Source organism: Lactuca virosa, chromosome 1 (assembly GCF_052849685.1).
Source record: "Lactuca virosa cultivar CGN04683 chromosome 1, Lactuca_virosa_CGN04683_v6, whole genome shotgun sequence".
Taxonomy (NCBI): Eukaryota; Viridiplantae; Streptophyta; class Magnoliopsida; order Asterales; family Asteraceae; genus Lactuca; species Lactuca virosa.
This window is the reverse complement of record NC_136426.1, coordinates 59,833,785-59,856,339: the sequence shown is the minus strand read 5'-3', so window position 1 is coordinate 59,856,339 and position 22,555 is coordinate 59,833,785. Positions and strand designations below refer to the sequence as shown.

At 35.8% G+C, this 22,555-nt stretch overlaps 1 protein-coding gene across 3 annotated transcripts; it reads right to left on the bottom strand.

The window, feature by feature from the left end:
* Positions 1–4,518: 4,518 nt before the first annotated feature.
* On the bottom strand, positions 4,519–11,412 carry LOC145137086 (receptor-like protein 1). Of its 3 annotated transcripts, none has more exons than XM_079071257.1 (8): positions 10,877–11,412; positions 10,240–10,314; positions 9,669–9,776; positions 7,846–7,920; positions 7,529–7,690; positions 7,300–7,374; positions 6,993–7,139; positions 4,519–6,783 (listed from the first exon to the last, which is right to left on the bottom strand). In XM_079071257.1, the coding sequence occupies exons 1-8, from the start codon at positions 11,307–11,309 to the stop codon at positions 4,571–4,573; spliced, it is 3,288 nt and encodes a 1,095-aa protein (XP_078927383.1). In that variant the 5' UTR covers positions 11,310–11,412; the 3' UTR covers positions 4,519–4,570. The 3 variants fall into 3 exon arrangements, with proteins under 3 accessions (XP_078927383.1, XP_078927436.1, XP_078927498.1); XM_079071310.1 differs by having other exon boundaries at positions 7,300–7,332; XM_079071372.1 differs by lacking the exon at positions 10,877–11,412 and adding an exon at positions 10,396–10,832.
* Positions 11,413–22,555: the final 11,143 nt, after the last annotated feature.

The following is a 22,555-nucleotide window of genomic DNA, read 5'->3' as shown; positions in this document are numbered from 1 at the left end:
CCAACAAATTTCAGCAGCTACATTGGCTACCCCATGCATCCAGCCTCCACACTAGATCGAGAGATACTCATCTGTCATCTCAAGGACCAGGAAATAAGATTATCCCCGAGATAAATGCAGTAGCCGGATATGGAACGCCTGATGTCAACGCATCCTGCCCAATCTGCAATCTGTATAATAGATAAAGGATGAAAGCTAACCAGGGTGCATATGAAGGCTTATAGACGGTGTGCCTTTCACGTATCTAAGTATCTGTTTCAAGGCATTGAGGTGGCCGGATCGTGGGGCATGCATATACATACAAATTTGCTGAACTGCATATGAAATATCTGGTCTTGTGAATGTTAGGTATTGCAAGACCCGACTAGGTTGCGGTATGAAGTAGGATCATCAATTATGTCCCCGAAATCCGCAGATAGTTTACCAGTTGTTTGAGACGACAAACATGGTTAGGAAACTGGCGATTCTTAAAACCAAGAGGCTCATGCATGTAGGCTATCTCGGATTGGATTTTGATTAGTGTTTGAAATACCGAAAAAGCAAGAAAGACATTTGATTTGTTTGATAAAGGATATGTCCACAATAAATTAGTATAATCATCCAAAAATAATATATAATAACGATGACCACGCGTTCTAAGCACCGATGATGTCCATAGGTCATTGTGCACGATATCGAAAAGAAGAGAAGTACTAGATAAAGAATCATGAAAAGGTAATTTAACTTGTTTAATACCATAATAGAACGCAAGGCCAATATATATATATATATATATATATATATATATATATATATATATATATATATATATATATATATATATATATATATATATACTAGGTTTAAACTCGTGGAAACCACGGGTGTTATAGTAAAATAACATAGATTTTAAAAATAGAAATGTAATTTCGCTTAGCTAACATAGATTTTAAAAATAGAAATATGTTTCGCTTAGCTTATAAAATAAGATTTCACAACTTATACTTAACTCCTAAGTCCACTAAAAGAGTCATAAATTGTATTCCAATTTAGATATGTAGAAACTACGGTTGATAAAGAAAAACACAATTAATAAATTGGAGTCGTAATGACTAATCTAATATTTGAAAAAAAACTAATAAAACATACTAACGGGATGTTTAGGAGTGCTTTTTAAAATGACTTATTAAACCCCATCATAACTATTCTTTTTCGAAATTTATATTGTTAAGCTCTGAATGGAAAATTGTTTTCCTTTTTTCCCATTGTAAATTGTTATAATATGTTAAAATCAAAACATGTATTTTTTAGTATACAAATAAAAATTAACTTAGATAAGCAAGTGATTATTAAAGATCCTCAAGTGATTATTAAACACAATTATATATGTGTGTGTTTTGGTTGCACAACAAAAAAAAGAACTAAACTTCAATAATACTTTTTGTGATTGTTATTTAATACCATTAACTCAATTTTAGTACTATTATTATTATTATTATTATTATTATTATTATTATTATTATTATTAATTTTTATTTTTATTGGTTTATGATAAAAAAAAAGATTTAAGATTATGTGCTTCTTTGTGATAGAATTTGAGAGCTCCGATAACTAAAATATATAACTTAGGGAATTCTCCAGAAAAATCTTAAAATTTTACCTTAATTTATAAAAAAGTCCCAAACTAAAATTTGTTCACGAAAAAGCATGAATTACCGGTAAAAATGGCAATTTGACCCATTTTTTTTTTCCGGTTTACCGGTTTTATTACTTACCTGTTTCACTAAAGTCTCATTATTTTACCCTAATTTACGAATAAGTCCCAAAATAAAATTTAGTGATGCTTTGACCATTTTCTTCATGTAACATATATTTTATCGGTTTCATTGTTGACTTAGACACCTAGTCATTAAATTAGTTGATAAGATGGATACAATGGGTTATATAATGCTACATTTACTGTAAAATTTGATATCCATCTCATCGGGTCATTTATGACTATGTATCTAGATCAGCAAGAAACCAATAAAATGTATGATTCCAGGAAAAAATGGCAGAAAATGAGTTGATGTCTGAAGAGATGGATATATTGGGTTACATAAGATTAGATAGACAATTTGATATTTCTTATAAACATAAAAAATAATGCAGTTGTTTCTAGTTTATGTAATTATTGTAGTCTTCGTTGGATGCATTTTATTTCCAAAAAAATATACAATACATCAGGATATCAAGTTTTATGCGAAACATAACATTATATAACTCAACATATCCATTTCATCATCTCATTTAATGACTAGGTGTCCTGGTCAGCAATGAAACCGGTAAAATGTATGTTACATAGAGAAAATGGTCAAATCATCACTAACTTTTAGTTTGGGACTTATTCGTAAATTAGGGTAAAATAATGAGACTTTAACGAAACATGAAAGTAATGAAATCGGTAAACCAGGAAAAATGGGTAAAATCGCCATTTTTACCGGTAATTCATGCTTTTTCGTAAACAAAATTTAGTTTGGGACTTTTTCGTAAATTAGGGTAAAATTTTAGGATTTTTCCGAAGATTTCCCTATAACTTAGATACATTTCTTTTTGAAATTGTGTTAAAAATATGTGTCCAATATAGTGCTAGAATTGTGTCTCATTTTGGATTTCAGTCAACAAAAATGGAAATTGCAGTCAACATGGCATCATTAAAGGCATTACAAATCTAACATTTTGACAGAAAAAAATGAGTTTTGAAAACTAAAATGTTCGACGGTGCTGCATATATAAGAAAGGATAAAAACTATAAGAAAATTAAATGCAACATCAAGAAACTGATTTAACAATTAGGACATGTTTCACCGGTAACATACAACATTGTCGATTTTTTTTTTTTTTTTTAATTTTAGTGTGCTACTTTGCAATTCCAGCATTCGAAGAATAAAATGGATGATCTAAGCTAGATGTCATCTTGAACCAGTAACAAAGATACAGTTAGTTGGTCCTAGTAAGAATCGACCGGACCCCATTCTCACCGGTACACACACATAAAGCTTCATCACCATGTGAGTCAAGATTGATGCGAGTGCTTAATTCATTAATAAACTTTGGAAGAGTATCAAAGTCCATCTTGACGTGACTCTTTTTAAGGAATGGAATACATAAACATGCATAATTATAAGAAAAATAGGAAAAACAACAGATTAATCAAAAAAATTAAGCTACACATCAGGAGCGTTGTAGTCACACGTTGGAAAAAATTCTAGAAAAACATGAAGGGAAAGGTTATAAAATAGCCTATAGATTTGCAAATATATAGACACGGCATTGAAAATTTCACAATAAACATCATCCATTATATGTGCTTTACTAAATCTCAGGTTACAAACTTCAAGCTTTTACGATTAATATTGGTTTCATGAGCGCAAGGATACAAATCCTATATTTGAATATTAAATTACAAACAAAAAATGATTTTATTGCATATCCAAATAAGACCAATAAAAACCAAAATATCTAACTGTCATTACCTATGGATACTACAAAGGAGACAACTTATATCTTCCAACAGATGTTCAGCAGAGCTCTTATATCTTCCAATTACATGTTTTAAGAGGGTTCTACGCTGAAATTCAAGAACCATCAAAATGCTTCAATAAGGTAAAAAACCAGACACATGGGTTTACTTTGTTTATGGCTTATGCATGTCGGTAATGATTTAACTTGTAAAGCAACAAATGACCAGCAACATTACCCATAGCCATCATCCCTCCACCTGGACTATAGTACAAACACCGAGGATATTGCAACGCCTGATTTGCTGGTGGCCAGTTTGAAAAAACTATGTATGAAGACACATGCACCAACTTCATACTGTTTTTCTTCATACCGGAACAAATCACCAAAATATGTGCATTGCTATTAAACTTGAACAAAATAAATCTATGGGTATAATGAAACGATTGGAGGTGTATATGAAGCGGAATAGAATTTTAAATTTGGAATTAATAACGAATATTTATTTTTTCAAACTATTTTTGCGGATATTAAATTAGTAATCAAATTAAATCATCAATCGGGAGGATTTGAATTTTGATTTTGATTTTATTGAGAGATGAATGACTTTCCTGATTTATTGGGATAATAATGGAAGGAGAATTGAACGGTTATGGAGAGATGAATGAGTTGAAGGGTATAATAGTAATTTAACTTGGAGATCAAATAAGCATTTAGGGTATGCCACGTGTTATTAAAATGATTCTTTTATTAGGATTAGGATATATATATATATATATATATATATATATATATATATATATATATATATCCAAATATTATAGTTTACCAGACTTATAGACAAGTACAAATAATATATAAATATATCCTAGTCTAATACAAATACATACAATATGTTGTCTAAGTTGCAGGAAATTGGAGTTATACAAGGCAGAAACATAACACACACACATAACTGAGAATGAAGCACAAATATAATAGAAAAGTCATGTGCAAAGCAGAAATATCGATGAACATATATCAAATAGACAAATATACTTACATATGAAACCAAGTTTTATTTTATTCACATATTCTTAATTTAAAGATCCTATTTACAGAAGGGCATGGAGAACTTGTTTACCGAATTATAAAAAAAGTAATAACATGTAAACATACAAACTTCAACCCAGTGTAGCCACCATGTACGCCACTGAGGATTGATGTAAAGAAGTGCAACAAATCCCAATAAGAACACAAAACATGTCGAACCAGAACTTGCATAAAAGCATGTCATATCGATACCATACCATTTCTCATTGTCTTCTTCAACTCGTGGATCTATTACCTGTGAATTAGTAGTCATGCATTTCTTCTCCAGTGGTGGGCCACAAAGAAGTGGATTCTCTTCATAGCTTGCCTCTGTGAAGGTACCAAACTGTGCTTTCATTTCTGGGAGTCTGCCTGAGAGATTGTTGTGAGAAACATTGAAAGTAGATAGAGAGGAAAGCTTAATGAGTTGTGATGGAACTGTGCCAGTCAAACCATTTGAAGAAAGGTCCAAGCTCTCAATATTTGCAAGATTTGAGAAGTTCACTGGAATAGGTCCAGTCAGGTGATTGTGAGACAGGTTTAAAGCACGAAGTTGAGTCAACAACCCTAGTTCTTCTGGAATTTCACCTGTAAGTTTGTTACTGGATAAATCCAATCCGGTCATGTAATTAAGGATGTCACCCTTGTAGTGGAGAAGGAGCTTTTTTGTTGTAAACTCAACTTCGACTTGTGTTCTAAATGATCTAACACCGACATTGGTAGAATCCGAATCCTGCAGAATACTCCCATAATGGTAAGAGGAAGAAAGGATAATCTGTAGTAGGGTTGTTTTTAAGAAATCAAAGTAACCTGTGCCAGTCCCGGTGATATTCTGTAGGCAGCTAGGTATTGAACCGGAAAGAGAGTTATATGATAAATCTAACAAACTCACGTCACTTAATTGGCACAACTGCTTGGGAATAGAACCGCTAAAGTTATTTTTTCTCAAAAGAAGAATCCTTAAATCGGATAGTTCGCCAATAAATTTAGGAATCCTACCTGACAAGTCGTTGTCTCCGATGTCTAAAGTCAAAACATTAGTCAAATTACGAAAGAAATTGGGTATTGATCCGGTGAATCTGTTGGAACCCAAATGAAGATGCATCATATTGTGCAAGTTTAAACAGGATGGGATGGGCCCAGAGAAAGAATTTTGTGAGATATCCAGAAAAGTGAATAAAGTTGGTCCACAAGGAAACCTGCCTTCCAAACTGTTATTTCTCACCACAAGTTCAATCAACCTACTCATGTTGCTTATCCAATCTGGGATCATACCTGTAAACAAGTTATTGCTAATATCCAGACTCATCAGAGAGTCAAAGTTTTCCTTGCTGCTCTTATTTCCAATTTTCCCTGTGAAATGGTTGCTATCTAAGTAAACCGAATTGAGGATACCCCAGCTTAAGTTTCCTGAGAGTACCTGGCCGTGCAATTTGTTCCTTGATAGTTTTAAGATCATCAAACTAGACTTTTTTGTAAACAATCCGTTTGGTACTTCTCCTGATAACTTATTATCAGATAAATCCAGTGCCGATAATTTACTAAAGTTACCAATTGAGGATGGGATAACACCACTTAAAGCATTCATGGAAAAATTCAAATTACTTATGTTGGGAAAGAAGTTTGGTATATTGTCAGGAATAGTACCTATCATGCGATTTCCAGACATATCCAACCACTTCATATTAGCATTCCTATACAGCGGCATACCGCCAAACAAGTTGTTCCTTAGAATAAGAACTTCCAGATTCATATTATTTTTAATCAACCAATTTGGAAATTGTCCCTCCAAGGAGTTGTGAGACATGTCTAGTTCCCGTAACTTGTGCTGGTGAAGTAGAAACCCAGGAATAACACGTCCTTTGGTCTTGTTCATATAGCAATTTGATAGCTCAAGAATTTCCAACTGGAACAATGGAATCCAGCCTATAGGCTCTTCTGTTTCCACCTCAAATTTGTCATTGTCGCTTGAAAATCGAATTACCTCAAGCTTTGAATGATTGGAGAAGGAGCTGAACGAGAATGAACCTTCAAATGTGTTATGACTAAAATCAACGTACTCGAGAGATGTGAGATTAGCAAAGAGTGATGGCACAAGTGTCCCTGTGAATTGATTTGAAGAGATATCCAGGAACCTCAGAGATGATAGATTGTTGAAATATTGAGGCAGAGTTCCATGAAGCATGTTGCCACTAAGATCCAACTCATGGAGGTTCTTCAACTTAGAGAAACCTGCCAAAAAAGAAAAGTGTGGTTCATCCTTTAAAATAATATAGTGACTTGCACCTTCATGATCATACGGCTTCAAAAAGATTAACTATTGGGGAAAGGCAATTTAACAAAAGGTGTGCACCGATTTAGCCATACTGTAAGAACATTGTGTTTGTACATCTAATTTAAACAATCTAAACACTTAATTGTGCATGCTTTAGATAACTTACCATGATCCTGTACTGAGCCGTTGAGCTTATTGCGAGCAAATGAGACAGCTCTTAGGGAAGATAATGCCTGTATTGCTGATGGGACGCTCCCAACAAACCTGTTGCCACTCAAATCTAAGACCTCCAGATGGTGAAAAGATGCAAAAGCTGGATGAAAACAATGGAGGGTTACTAAACAAAAACCCCGAGAAAGGATTTGTTAAAAATCATGTATTATTGATGGTTGAAGCTGTGGGGCCTTTCATATCCGGGATGCGTTGAAAACAATAATATTGTTTTGAATAAAGGAATGAAGAAAAGGCGCTACCTTCCATTGGTAGTGTTCCATTGAAACTATTTCCTATCAAGAGGAGGACTTCCAAATCAGGCAATTTGACAAATTCTAAATTAAATAAAGAGATATGTCAAACAATTCAATAAGGCGACTATCAGAAACAACGAAAATTATAATAATAATAATAATAATAATAATAATAGCTAAGATAAAATTTATTCTTTTAGTTTCTTTAATGGTGACTCATTTAGATTAAACATACCTTTGACGGGAAATGAACTTCGCAATGAAGTAATAGACCAGGAAAGATCAAGAATCTTGAGGGATGGAAGAGCAGTTAGGCATGATATGATACTCTTGTTGAAATCGTTGCCAGAAAGATTTATACTCTCCAGCCTTTTCAATCTCGATAAGCTATTACAAGCTGCAAAAAGGAAGGTAATTCTTAAAGAAACCATGGTCTTGTAAAGTTTTTGATAATGGAATAATTTAGGATTCACTAGCATTCAATAACTTTATCTTTGAACTATTCACAAGTTACCATAGCTAGGACCTAAGAGAAGCTAAATATCAGTATACCTTGGATATTGGGTGTGCCCACGAGCCTTCTATAGCTTAAATCTAGCTCCTCGAGGTTAGTCAGATGTGATAATGCTGTCATACCAAAGAAAACATATATCATGTATTCTTGTTAACTAACAAGATTAGTTAGAGTTAGTTAGAACGTTTTCTGTTAGAAGGGGCATTTTTGTGATTTTTGTTAATTGTTCAGTTAGATTTGTTTCTTCTGTATATGTATCGTAGCTTGTAGTCTGTATTGATTCAGTTGAAGAAATAAGAACATACAATCTCTCTCTCTCTCTCTAACAATTATATATGCAGGCAAATTTTTAGATGTACATTTTAGCGAAATGCATGTTATGAAAGAGGATGGGGTTAACAGAGGAACAATCACTTTGTTTTTGTCAATCAATATTGAATGAGGATGAAACAAAGAAGACACGTTAGATAAGTAAATTTGTGGGCTTCTAATATTTTATAATCATGTTTGTATTTGTAAACCTTATAAGGCTAGATTCTGTAAACTGTTTTTTTTAGAACGGAAAATCTACTCTACTCCTAAACTACTCCTAATTCCACCTATGTCTCCAATGAGACTTGAACCCTCAACCTCTAGGAGGGAGAGCAACACCCGGTACCGCTGGGCTAGAACAACAAACAGAGCTGCCATGATTGGGGATTTTTTAAGTTTTTTTCATGGTAAGAATGGAAGCTTATATCGAAGAGATTGACATCAAAATGGATAGATAATCATTATTAATGAACTAAATTTCGTTTTGATTTTATTGTTTTGGTTGCAGGAGATGAGTTTCAATTTTGTCATAGGAACAAGGAAGGGGTAGGGGAGGCGGTGAAGGAGAGAGAGGAGTAAGAAGATGATGGGGTTGGTGTAGGGGTGGGGGTATAGGATGGGGTGGTAGTGAGTGGGTCCTATCTTAGTATTACATTATTTAGAATTATAAATAAAAAAAGAAAAGGAAAAAAAATATATTATAAATGATATAACAGTCTTTTTATATTGACCGGGGATGGACATTGCAATTTTTTTGAAACCAAAAGGACGCGATCTGTCAACTTTTTCAAAGGTTGAACTGAACCTGCAATTCTAACTAAACCACAAGGACCATTTATATAATTTTCGCTAAATGATAACTACAATCTAATATTCTAAAAAGCTCGTCAAGACTATAAGGCTTGTAGTTGACGCCAAGTTTTAGCAAAATTAAAATTATAAATATTATAAAGTTTATATGGTGATGATTATATATATGTAACATTTTTTGAGATTAAATTTGTTGACGTTGTTGGAAATTAAAATTATTACAAATTCAAAGTCATTTTTTTGGATGCGACTGCTATTGGGTTTTAGGTAATAAAAATTCCAACGATTTAACTTATTAAGACCATAAATGGGTGCGAGTATAACCGCAAACCAGATGGGTGTTTACTGACCGGGTGATCAAGTTTGGGACACAATTTTATAATCAAGTATGGGATTGAGATCACCAATACTCGTCCATTGCCATTCATACCCTCAATTTCACCTTGTGTCTCATTGTTAATTTAGTTAATAAAACCAAAACACTTGTAATTCTAAATGAATAGAGTTCACACATAGATATGATAACATCCAACAAACACTATAAGGTTCTCATGCATCTAATATTGATACTCCAACAACTTTAGAAGCACAACTGTACAAGTACATGTACATATGTGGTCCTTGGTTTACTCTCCAAAAGAGCCTTTATGGAGAGAAGGGGGACTCCAACACATATAAATATTTATGGACCGTGAATGCAATGTGGGATATACTAACAATCTATAGTCATAGCACATACCTTGAGCAGGAAATGGCCATGATAATTGATTGTCGAAAAGATTAAAGCGTCTGCTGGACCCAAGATTTAAAGTTTTCAACTTCGTCAATATGGAAACCCTTTCAGAACCTACATTTAGGAATTGAAGCAAATGGATTTGTAAGCTCTAATTTGATACACAACAAAGTTGTTTAGGAGAACACATACACGTATATACTTATATCCATTTTTAATATTGTTATTCATTCATTGAAAAAGGTAAGTCCTCCTTACTTTGACCCAAGAAAAGAAAAGGGTCATATTTCAAACTCCAACACATGGAAGAGTCATTCTCTTATGGTCTTGTAATGTTGCAAAAGAGGGATTTGTGTATGAATCCATGGTGGCTAGTGGTCGACGCAAGTATAAGAGAATGGAGGGAGATGCCCCCAACATATTGAAATTTTTTACATAGAAATAGGATTGAGTTTGGATAAATAAAAAAAGATTTTTTTTAATAGAAATTTTTTTTTGTGCCACCAACCCATGCAGATCCTGGAACTGCCACTTTACGGACTATACGACATGATGGGTTTAAGATGATATTGATTACCTTGAATCTCGAAGGTACCATTGAATTGACAATTGCTTAGATCCAACATCTCCAAGTTCTCTAAAGCTGCAAACTCTGCAATTTGTTTGAAAAGGGTGTAAGTTTCTCTATAATATGCATTTGTGTATAATAACCTAAAAAAAGATGAAAACGTGCCACTGATAGGGAGGTTTCCATTCAAGCTAGTGTAGCTAAGATTCAAGATTTTGAGTGAAGTGAGTGTCCTCAAAGATGGAAGGATGTCGTTGTCAATATCATCATTCCTGCTGAGGTCTAGTTCCTCCAATTTCTTCAGACTCGACAACCTTTCAAGTCCAGCAAAAGAGAAAAGCTTTTAACGTAGGCATCCTAGTCTTTTGAGATTAAAAGGGTAACTCTTAGGCTCAGTTGATTAATAATAACAAGTTATGGCATGAATTGCAGGAGCTGAAAGTACAAATAAAGTCTTGTGTTTGGTTTTTTGTTTATAGAAAAACATTATCCAATTACTAAGTTACCTGACAAGCATCTATGAGTGAATAAATTAGTTGGATGTTGTTCATGAATTTGGATAGTCATTTACTGGAATGTCTTGCTCAAAAGTAAGATGTTGGGACCATGTGAAAGAAATAATACTAAAGCAATAATCACGTTGTACCTGTCTTTATAATTTCTTTATCAAGAAAATTATATGACAAATTGAGACTTGTCAACTCTTTAAAATGAAGAAACAAGGAAACATTCAATGGCCACAACTTTCTCTCGAATTGATCCCTGTAAACGTCTCTCTCTCTCAAATTGAACAAAGAAAGCTCTGTGACATGTCCAGTGGTTGTGTTGCAGTTGACCCTCTGCCAATCACAACAGTTGCCGCCACCATCATCAGGGGTACTGCTGCCATAATCAACCCAGGTGGGAAGAAAATGATCCATTTTGGAATCATATAAGTTGATATGGGAGGCTTTGATGTCAAGTAGTGCCTTTCTCTCCTCTTCTATACAATCCCCTTGTGCTTTCCAGATCATAAGAATATGTATCATCGACGATAAATATAACCATGAGTTACGCTTACTCAAAGCCCAACACTCCATTTTGGTAGCTAATGATGGCTTAATTTGTAGAGACACTCACAATATTAAACTTCCTGTTTTAATCGTTTGGTTTGGTTTGCTTGGTATATGAACAAATATGTAATGAGGCATGATAAACATTTGATACGTAATGGAGTCAATATGTATGAATATTAATTGCATTATTTACCTCAAGTCATCAAGTCAATGGTCAAAATTGCTACACATAACTATAACTCTATTATCTATTCCATTGTCATGGTCAAAATTGCTTCACATAACTATAACTCTATTACATCTATTCCATTGTCAGCCACTCCTTCAACTTGTCCCAAAAACTTATGACACGACATTTGTTGACTTTTGCAACTAACTTCCAAGTCTCCATTCTCATAGAAAAAAATTGCCCCATTAAATATTTTTTCAATCACTTATATAAAGTATCAACAAAAAAATTTATTAACCACACACTGATATTATCAGAATCATAACATTTACACAAATTTCATTCAATCTTGGTTTTAAAAAGCGTGATGAGTTCCGATGCGTTTTTAGTTGTGACTCGGTGCGCCTCACGCATCAGGCACGCTTTTTTAAACCAAGCATTCAATTTAATAAAGTATATAAATAAACCTAACAAGAAGGTAGCTTAGAAATTTAGCTCTTACATTGGCCGTTTAATGTGTAAACGGATTTAAACCATGAAACTAATAGGTAATGATTTTTGAAGAATATTTATAAACATGAAGGGTTCATATACATGACTTATAAGATAACATTGACTACAAAATAAATTAAATGTTATGCGGCAGTATATTTGACAGGTAATAACTGCACTCATCCATACTAAGAGCATTCACAATATGTTGAACTTATTAGAGTTCAATGGATTGACACATCATCATTTTACTTTGTATACAACTCTACATTAATTTTCCTACATTGCATTGAACTCTATAAAGTTCAATGAAATATATTTTTAATAATTAAAAAGTTTCATTTACCTCATTAAACTCCATATCCCTTGAATGCCAACATGACATCCCATAATTGTAGAGTTTAATCAATTGAATGCCAATTAGACATGTCACCTCATTCAACTCTCTCATTTAACTAAGCATAGTGGATGCTCCAAAGAAACCTCCTCCAATATAAAGAAGTGTGAGGGAACAATGGATGGAGATGGTAGAAATTGCAATTAATGTTTAAAGAAGTGCAATCATGTATCCACTTCACTTGCTTCACTGTTGCTATGTGTGTCGAAACATTTATCCCCAAGACAATCTCACCTGGCTTCATCTACTCTGCTTGTATAATCCTAAAAAGATATATTGCTTAAACCCAATTCCATGTTCTGACATAACCCCTCCCCTAATCATGTTATTTCAAGAAATAGAACTTCTCTGAGGCATTTCATCAAACAGGGGTTGTGGATTGTTATAATTGGAATTATCATCTCTCTTCTAGGAATTATAGTGTCAAAAGTCAAAAGTGGTTACTTTTTTTAATATGGGTCAAGGTTGGCTTAGCTTAGTTGGCCTGCCATCACTTTTTTGTCTTTCTTTTAAGTAATTAATGTATTAAATGTGAACACAAAAATTTATGTCATTGGAATTATAATTTGATTTAATGAAGAAAACCGTTTTAGTACGTTTGCAAAGTTTTTAAATTTGACCCTTTTGATTCGTTTGGGTGTAAAATGCTTATACTAAATCAATTTCTGATTAAGAAAATGAGTTGAATTTGTTATATTGGATTGCTGCTGTTTACAAAAAAAGTAATGTTTTTTTTAACAACATTCATCACAAGTATATTAATTAATCTATCTTTAAACTCTTTATTATGTAGGAAATTGGAGAAAGAATTATCATGGGGAAAATCCCACTTTGTGGAATCATACGGTTTGCCAATAAGCACATATTTTAGTGTACTGAAGCTCTTATGGCTGCTGGAAAATGTGGATGCTGTGAAAGCAGCAGTTGAGAAAGGAGATGCACTTTTCGGAACCATTGATTCCTGGTTAATATGGAATTTAACTGGAGGCATGCATTGATAATGGCATACATGTCACTGATGTCTCTAATGCATCCAGTGTTATGGTCAGACAGTTAACACACGAACATAACTCTCATTTTTGTAACAAACAAGAACTCAAGAATTTAAGGTTGTTCGGTCTGATGACCTACATCCACACACAGGTAACTAGGAGTTTTATTTCTTTTGTGTCTTACATTTACAAATACAGAGTAGTCTCATATATATATATATATATATATATATATATATATATATATATATATATATATATATATATATATATATATATATATATATATATATATATATATATATATATATATATAGATTGAGATGATAACCGGTCAAAGGAAAAAAGAAAGGGAACCATAAAGCATGTCATCAATACGGTTGTTCACCAAACACAAAAACAGATATGGCCCTTAAATTCTGGCTACGTGTTTTCTGGCGCTATCTTTATTCTTGACCAACCCAATAAATGGCTTCACACACAACATCAAGAACCATGCTCATGAATCTGAAAACACTTGATTGGGATGAATCAACTTTGAAAACATTAAAGATCCCTAAAGCCATTCTACTAAAAATTGTAAGCAATACCAAGGTAATCGGTCACGTAGGAAAGGAATGGCTGATTCCGGGAATCCCTATTTCCGGTTGTTTAGGCGATCAACATGCAGAAATGTTAGGTCAGACCATGAGTGACCATAAGTGCTTTTAGCCTCTCCTTTCCTACAAGATTGACCTAACATTGCTGCATGTTGATCGCCTAAACAACCGGAAATAGGGATTCCCGAAATCAGCCATTCCTTTCCTACGTGACCGATTACCTCGAGATTGCTTACAATTTTTAGTAGAATGGCTTTAGGGATCTTTAATGTTTTCAAAGTTGATTCATCCCAATCAAGTGTTTTCAGATTCATGAGCATGGTTCTTGATGTTGTGTGTGAAGCCATTTATTGGGTTGGTCAAGAATAAAGATAGTGCCAGAAAACAGGTAGCCAGAATTTAAGGGTCATATCTGTTTTTGTGTTTCGTGAACAACCGTATTGATGACATGCTTTATGGTTCCCTTTCTTTTTTCCTTTGACCAGTTATCATCTCAATCTCTATATATATATGAGACTACTCTGTATTTGTAAATGTAAGACACAAAAGAAATAAAACTCCTAGTTACCTGTGTGGGGATGTAGGTCATCAGACCGAACCACCTTAAATTCTTGAGTTCTTGTTTGTTACAAAAATGAGAGTTATGTTCGTGTGTTAACTGTCTGACCATAACAACTGGTATCACAGCTTTGGCTCTCGATTGACACATACGAACAGAGAAGGTGAAGGAGCTTACATGTTGGAAGAGATCGAGACTAGGGTTTGGTCGCCATGAACACCAGCTCCATCTGAGCCAACCATCTCTCACTAGGGTTCTCTCAACCAGCTACCAACACAACCTCCACAACCATTCTGGGGCTATCTTAGCCTCGTTTTTCACCTGAATAGTGTGACCAGAACCGCCGATTCACCGGAATCGCAACCCGCCGGAGACAGAAGCCTGGACCGATCGTTCTTTTGTTGGGGGTGACCACAAATTTCTCTTTACAAGTTTGTCGCCATTTAACACGTGAAATAGAAAAGTCTCGTGTTTCTATTTTTTTATTGCTTCCGCTAGTATAATTGCCACTTAGCAGTACAAACCTGTTTGGTTTGTAGCAACTTGGTAATATGTTTGTTAAAATGGCAGAGGATAGTAAGATCAAGATTGAAAAATTTGATGGTAGTGATTATGGGTTCTGGAAAATGCAAATTGAAGATTTGTTGTATCAGAAAAGTTTGCATTTACCTATGTTGGTCGTACAACCGAATGATATGTACAATGAAGAATGGAAGTTGTTGGATAGACAAGCCTTGGGTGTGGTTAGGGGTGGACAATGGAAAGTGATCAAAGGCAACCTGGTGATTGCCAAAGGAAAGAAGAAAGGCACTATATACATGGTAGAGATACTTGGTGATGGTGTTCATGCTGTAACCACCAATCCAAGTCCATCTAATTTATGGCACCAACGACTCGGACACATGAGCGATAATGGATTAAAGATGTTGGCTAAGAAAGGGAAGTTTCCAGACTTGAAGAAAATTGAAACTGAATTTTGTGAATCTTGTGTTCTCGGGAAACAGAAGCGGGTTACTTTTGTAAAGACGGGGAAAACACCGAAAGCTCAAAAGTTGGAGCTTGTTCACTCGAATGTATTCGGACCAACACTAGTTTCATCTTTAGGAGGTAAAAACTGTTGGATATAGTGTCTAAGTCCATAACTATATTTGGTATGTACTTGACCCGACCCGGCATGGTCCATTTGGGTTGCACTTCACCCGAACAATTTATGGATAATCGTTTGAGAATAGTATAAGTTATGATTTATTAATATATTATAAGTCCTAATATATTAATATAAAATCATATTATTTAATTAGTACTAATCTATAATTAATCTAGAATTAATTTAGAGATCAAAAGTATGACTAATTAAATATGGGCTCTTGTATTTATATAGTGTGGGCTAATGTTTATTTGGAATGGGCTAGGCTTGCATAGAAAGTCCATGGATACTCCATGGAGCTTTAACCCATGGATCTCATGGAAATGAAAATACATGGGTATTAGGGTTTACATGAATGTAACCCTAATCCACCACACTATATAAAGGAGGCTTTGGTTCTTGAAATCACATGAGTTGTGGTGAGTAAAGTAAGAGGGCCGATTTCAAGAAGGTGATTACTATTCTCTCAAAGTTCCAAGTTTGTGGTGATTTGTGATTTCCATTTGAGGCATCCACACTATTGGTGCTAGGCTCTAAAACTCCAAGCAATCAACTACAACTACAAGGTAAGTAATTCTACTAGCTTTATTTGATTCAAGTTCCCCATGCCATGCTAGATAGGATAAGAACCTTGGAAAAGTAATTATTTGCATGTATCATAGTCAAACATAGATCCAAGGTTTCTAGGGTTGCATGTACACCATAGGAGTGTTAGAATGCTCAAAAACCCATCAAAAACTACTATGTAACCTTTATCGATGATTCAACACGCAAGGTATGGGTCTATTTTCTTAAAAATAAATATGATGTATTTGAAAATTTTAAGATATGGAAATCTATTGTTGAAAATGAAACTAATTTGAAGGTAAAGTGTGTGAAGTTAGATAATGGTGATGAATACATAAGCAAGGAGTTTGTTGACTATTGTGCCAAGCAAGGGATAAAGATGATCAAGATGGTCCCAGTAACCCCTCAACAGAATGGTGTAGCTGAGAGAATGAATAGAACTCTAAATGAAAGGGCTAGAAGCATGAGGTTGAATGCCGGTATACCCAAGACATTCTGGGCCGATGCAGTTTTCACTGCAGCCTACTTGATCAGCCGTTCACTGTGTGTTCCCTTGGATTTTAAATTACCAGAAGAAATGTGGCAAGGGAAGGAAGTAAATCTTAAACATCTGAAAGTTTTTGGTTGTAGTGCTTACAGTTTGTTAAAAGATAGTGACAAGGATAAACTTGATTCAAAGACCAAGAAGTGTACATTCATTGGTTACGGGTCACACGAAATGGGTTACAAGCTTTGGGATAGTGAAACCAGAAAGTTAATCCGAAGCAAAAACGTCACCTTTAATTGTAACGTCCCAAATTTCGAGTCCAAAAATTTCATTTTAATTAACAGATTATAAAACGTTCATAAGAAAACTGCGTAAAAATATATCATTTTGTGAATCAATGTATCATGTCTGAAAACCCAAAACATATAATAGCCACATGTCAGAGTACAATCCCAGAATATCTCAAGTGCGGAAAATCAATGCGTGTGTATGATGTGCCGCTACCGCGCCAGCTCCTTCCCCTTCGCTGAAGAGGTACCTGAAACCAAAACTGTAAACTGTAAGCACGAAGCTTAGTGAGTTCCCCCATCATACCACACACCATACAATAACATACTGTGAGGAAATTCTGGGGTGCCTGACTACCTAGGTCAATCCATTCTGGGGTGCTTGACGAACCCAGGTCAAGCCATTCTGGGGTGCTTGACGAACCCGTCGGTCTATTTCACCCGACTACCGGGGACTATTTCACCCCCTACCACTACCATATAACACACATATACTGCCAGGCAATTCTGGGGTGCCTGACTACCCAGGTCAAGCCATTCTGGGGTGCTTGACGAACCCAGGTCAAGCCATTCCGGGGTGCTTGACGAACCCAGGTCAAGCCATCAGTGGTATCAGAGCCTAGGCTTGTTTATTTGATACTTGATGCCAAAAAAAAAAAAAAAACTTGAAAATCGAAGTTTTGTTCAAAAGCTCGTATCAGAATTTCAAGTTTTGTATATGTTTTTACGATTCTTGAAATTTTTGATATGAACATTCATAAACATATGAGTTTAGAAGATCATAGAAATTATGTGCTAATAATTGATTAGATTAATTCTTGATCTTTATGTGTTTTAATGGAGTCCATAACTAGTTCTTAAGTTATGGATAACCAAAAGTCACATTTATAAATAACCATTAAAAGAACACATAGGTTACAAAAAAATGAAGAGTCTTCATTTTTAATAACCATTAACTCATAAGTTATGAGAAATGAAATGTTTTGAAAGTTTACAAAACTTGCCCTCAAGTTTTGGAACATGTAAAGTCATATTAAAAACTTTAGTTCCAACCCCTAGAATTTTAAAAGTTAAAATTCAACCCTTATACTTTATAATACTATAAGTTTAATAATATTTATATATGTATAAGATCAAGTCGTCTTACCGCTAGTACGCCTCATTCATGAAGCCAGTCTATAAGGGAGGTATAAGGTTGTTGCCTATAAAATGGCAACTTAATGGGTGTCCACTCTCACCCACCGCTTCCTTGATCGGTGGAGGGTCGTTAGCCGAACGGGTAGGACAAGGACTTATAAATTCTCATTAAAAGTATAATGATAATACTAAAGTAACTAAACTTTATTGAATTCCCAATCTTAGTTATTTTAGGAAAATGTGAATAAGGTGCTAATCCATGAAATTACACTTTACATTTTGTTTAAGTCGTTAGTGGAGCGTGTGTGGTTAACCGGCACACTAACTTGAACTTAACAAGGTAGGTAAAGGGTGACTTAATGTTTATCATAGTATCGATGGAGCGTGTGTGGTTAACCGGCACATCGATTGAGGGGTAATACATTAAGGGTACCAAGTAATTTGCATGGTTACTTCACACCTTGTTTTGTGATCCTCGGCATCCCAGTCACAAAACTTGAAGGGCACACTCGAGATTGAAACATGCCATTGAAGAAAGTTCAATGAATCTCAAAGAATCTAGGAGTTTCTAAACCAATTAAAACCTAATTAAATATTTCGTTTTTCATGGTGGAAATTGGTGAATCGTCATTCACCTACCTTCAAATATCTTATAGCTTAGATTACGGCATCCCTCTTCTAAGTTATAAAATATTGTGTTGGGTCCTAGCCTTAATATTACATTTGGGTGTTTTGTTAAGGACTATCTCTATATCTAATCTAATCTATTCCCTCTTCTTTTCAGATGTCTTCCAATAACAATGCTTTTGGCTCAAACCCTACTAGCTCCTTCTCTCTCATGAATCTTTGTGGGAGAGTCATCTTTGATGGGTCCAACTTTACAGATTGGATCAGAAACATCAGGATGGTCACTCGGTATGAGAACAAAGAATATGTTCTCGACAAGGAGCTGAAGGTACCCGAGCTAACTGCTATTCCTGAAGAGCTTGCTGAATATGAGGTACATGAAAGAGGTGCTACAAAAGTGGCATGCATCATGATGGCCACCATGACAGCCAAGCTCCAAAAGTCCTATGAGGACTATTATCCTTTTGAGATGCACTAGGAGTTGATGGACCGCTACCATCAAAGTGCTCGTCAAGAGCGATATGAAATAATCCCCTCCATGATAACAACCTGAATGAAGGATGGTGAACCCATCACGGGCCACATGCAGAAAATGCAAAGGTATGTGGACCGTTTATTGAAGCTGAATGTGAACTTCCCTGAGGAGTTAGCAATAGACATCATTTTGCACTCCTTGCCATTGTGTTATGATCAATTCCGCATGACATATCACATGAACAAGGAAGAAGTCACCCTCAGCAAACTTCAAGGACTCTTGAAGACCGCCGAAAGTGGTCTAAAGGGTAAGTCGGTTGTTACTACTCCTACTCCAACTCCAACTGCGGCCAATGTCTTGGCAATCGGGCATGGCAAAGGGAAGAAGAGAAAGAACCCTTCTAAGGGTACCAAGGGTAAGACCCTTGAAGGCTCCTCTTCAAGCAAAACCAAGAAAGGTTTTGTCACTCCTTCAGCTAACCTTAATGAGGCTGAATGCTTCTATTGCCATGAAAAGTCGCACTGGAAGCGAAACTGCCCAAAGTACCAGCAAGATTTGAAGGATGGGAAAGTAAAACCCAACCATGCAGGTATATACACTATATTGTCTAATAACTCACCTCATTCTAAGTCTTGGGTCCTTGATACAGGTTGTGGTATTCACATATGTTGTGATTTGCAGGGACTAAAAAGAAGTGAGAATGTGGAGCAGGGAAAGATAAACTTGATCATGGGAAATAGGAAAGCTTCACCTGTCACCAAGATAGGAGTTTATTCCTTAGTGCTAAATAGTGGGTTTACATTAGATTTGAATAAATGTTATTATTCGCCAGAAATGGCAAGAAATGTTATTTCCTTTCATGCATTGTATAAACAAGGTTTTACCTTTTATTTTGATAATAATAATGGTAGTATTGATGCTTTCTTTAATAATGTTCTTTATTTTAAAGCATTACCTTGTGATGGCGTGTATGAAACTGTATCTGTTGTAGATAATCTAGGAAATAATGTATTGTGTATTAACTCTTCCACTAGCTTAGATAAAACATCCTTATGGCATTGTCGTCTTGGACATGTAAGCAAGAAACGCATAGGCCAACTCCAAAAAGGATGGAGTCTTGGAGTCATTTGACCTAAAGTCAGATGATAGTTGTAAATCTTGTTTGCTTGGTAAAATGACAAAGTCACCTTTTACTGGCACTTATGCTAGGGGTGAAGGTTTGTTGGACCTCATACACACGGATGTGTGTGGACCCTTCAGAACCGCCACAAGAGATGCTAATCGGTTATATGTGACTTTTACTGATGATTTTAGTAGATATGGATATGTCTACCTAATCAAGCATAAGTCAGAAACCTTTGAGAAATTCAAAGAGTTTAAGCAAGAAGTGGAGAATCAGTTGGGCAGGAACATTAAGATGCTTCGATCCGATCGTGGTGGTGAGTATCTTAGTACTGAGTTCCTTGACTATCTTAAGGGATTTGGGATTGTCTCACAATTGACACCTCCTAGGACACCACAGTTGAATGGTGTAGCTGAGAGGCGCAATCGGACCTTGTTGGACATGGTTCGTTCCATGATGAGTCGAGCTTCGCTACCAATCTTATTTTGGGGGTATGCCTTAGAGACTGCCGCCCATATCCTTAATCTAGTCCCTACAAAGAAGGTTGCCAAAACACCTCACGAGGTGTGGACTGGAAAAGTTCCCAATCTAGACCACATCAATATTTGGGGTTGCGAGGCTTTCGTGAGACGCGAGACTCACGATAAGCTCGAACCCCGAAGCGAAAGGTGTATTTTCATCGGCTACCCACAGAAATCCTTTGGTTACATCTTCTACAGACCCAGTGATAATGTGGTCTTTGTAGCAAGAAGAGGATTCTTTCGAGAGAGAGAATTTATGAGCCAAGGAGACAGTGGGAGGCAAATTGACCTTGAGGAAATTCAAGAGTCAAGTGGTGAAGGAACCTCAAACCCTAGCCCTCAACCTGAGGAGGAAACTCCTGTTAAGCCGACTGAAGAATCTATACCTCTGAGGCGTTCCACCAGAGTTAGGAATGCACCTGAGCATTATTATGGTTTTCATATTACTGCAGAAGGTGAGACACTTATCAGTGATAACACATTGGTAAATTTGGATGAGCCTAACAGCTACACGGAAGCCATGGCAGGCCCTGAGGCTGCTAAATGGAAAGAGGCTATGGATAGCGAGATACAGTCCATGTATGACAATAAAGTTTGGAACTTGGTTGACAATGTACCTGATCATAAGATAGTTGGGTGCAAATGGATCTTCAAGAAGAAGAACGACATGGATGGTAATGTACACACTTATAAGGCACGACTGGTTGCAAAGGGTTATTCTCAAACTCCGGGAGTTGATTATGATGAGACCTTTTCACCAGTGGCCAAGATTAAGTCTATTAGGGTTCTGTTAGCCATTGCTGCATTTCATGATTATGAAATATGGCAAATGGATGTCAAAACCGCTTTCCTTAATGGAAAGTTGGCTGAAGATGTTTACATGGTTCAGCCAGAGGGTTTTGTCAGTACAGAGTACCCCAGTAGAGTGTGTAAGCTCGAGAAATCTATTTATGGATTAAAACTGGCACCACGCAGATGGAATCTTTGCTTTGATGAGAAAATCAAAGAATTTGGCTTTTCAAGGAGTGAAGATGAATCTTGTGTCCATATCAAGGCTGGTGGGAGTATAGTCAGCTTTTTGGTACTGTATGTGGATGACATACTACTCATAGGAAATGACATCCCAACCCTGGAGGAAGTAAAGTCCTGGCTTGGGAAGTGTTTCGCTATGAAGGACCTTGGAGAAGCTGCCTATATCCTAGGGATAAGGATTTTGAGAAACAGGAGTAAAAGACTAATTGGACTTAGTCAAAGCACCTATGTGGCCAAAGTGTTGAAAAGGTTCAACATGCATAACTCCAAGAAAGGAGAGTACCCATCCAGAGTAACGCCAGATTGAGTAAGACACAAAGCCCTAGTACTGAGGCTGAGATAGCAGAAATGAGTCGAATACCTTATGCTTCAGCTGTACGATCGATCATGTATGCTATGACGTGTACTCGACCTGATGTAGCCTTTTCTTTGAGCATGGTTAGCAGGTGTCAGGGGAACCCTGACAAGGCACACTGGACTGCGGTAAAGAATATCCTCAAGTACCTACGGAGGACTAAGGACTGGGTCCTTACCCTCGGTGGCAGTGAGGACTTAAGAGTTGTAGGGTACAGTGATGCTAGCTTTCAGACTGACAGGGATAATTTCCGCTCTCAGTCGGGCTGGGTCTTTACTTTAAACGGAGGGGCAATTACTTGGAA

Excerpts from the sequence above, each read along its gene's own strand:
- LOC145137086 (XM_079071257.1), bottom strand. The coding sequence starts at position 11,309 with ATGGAGTGTTGGGCTTTGAGTAAGCGTAACTCATGGTTATATTTATCG. Across the intron at positions 9,777-10,239 it reads TGGTACCTTCGAGATTCAAG|GTTCTGAAAGGGTTTCCATA; the intron begins GTAATCAATATC and ends TCCTAAATGTAG. Across the intron at positions 7,691-7,845 it reads GGGCACACCCAATATCCAAG|CTTGTAATAGCTTATCGAGA; the intron begins GTATACTGATAT and ends TCCTTTTTGCAG.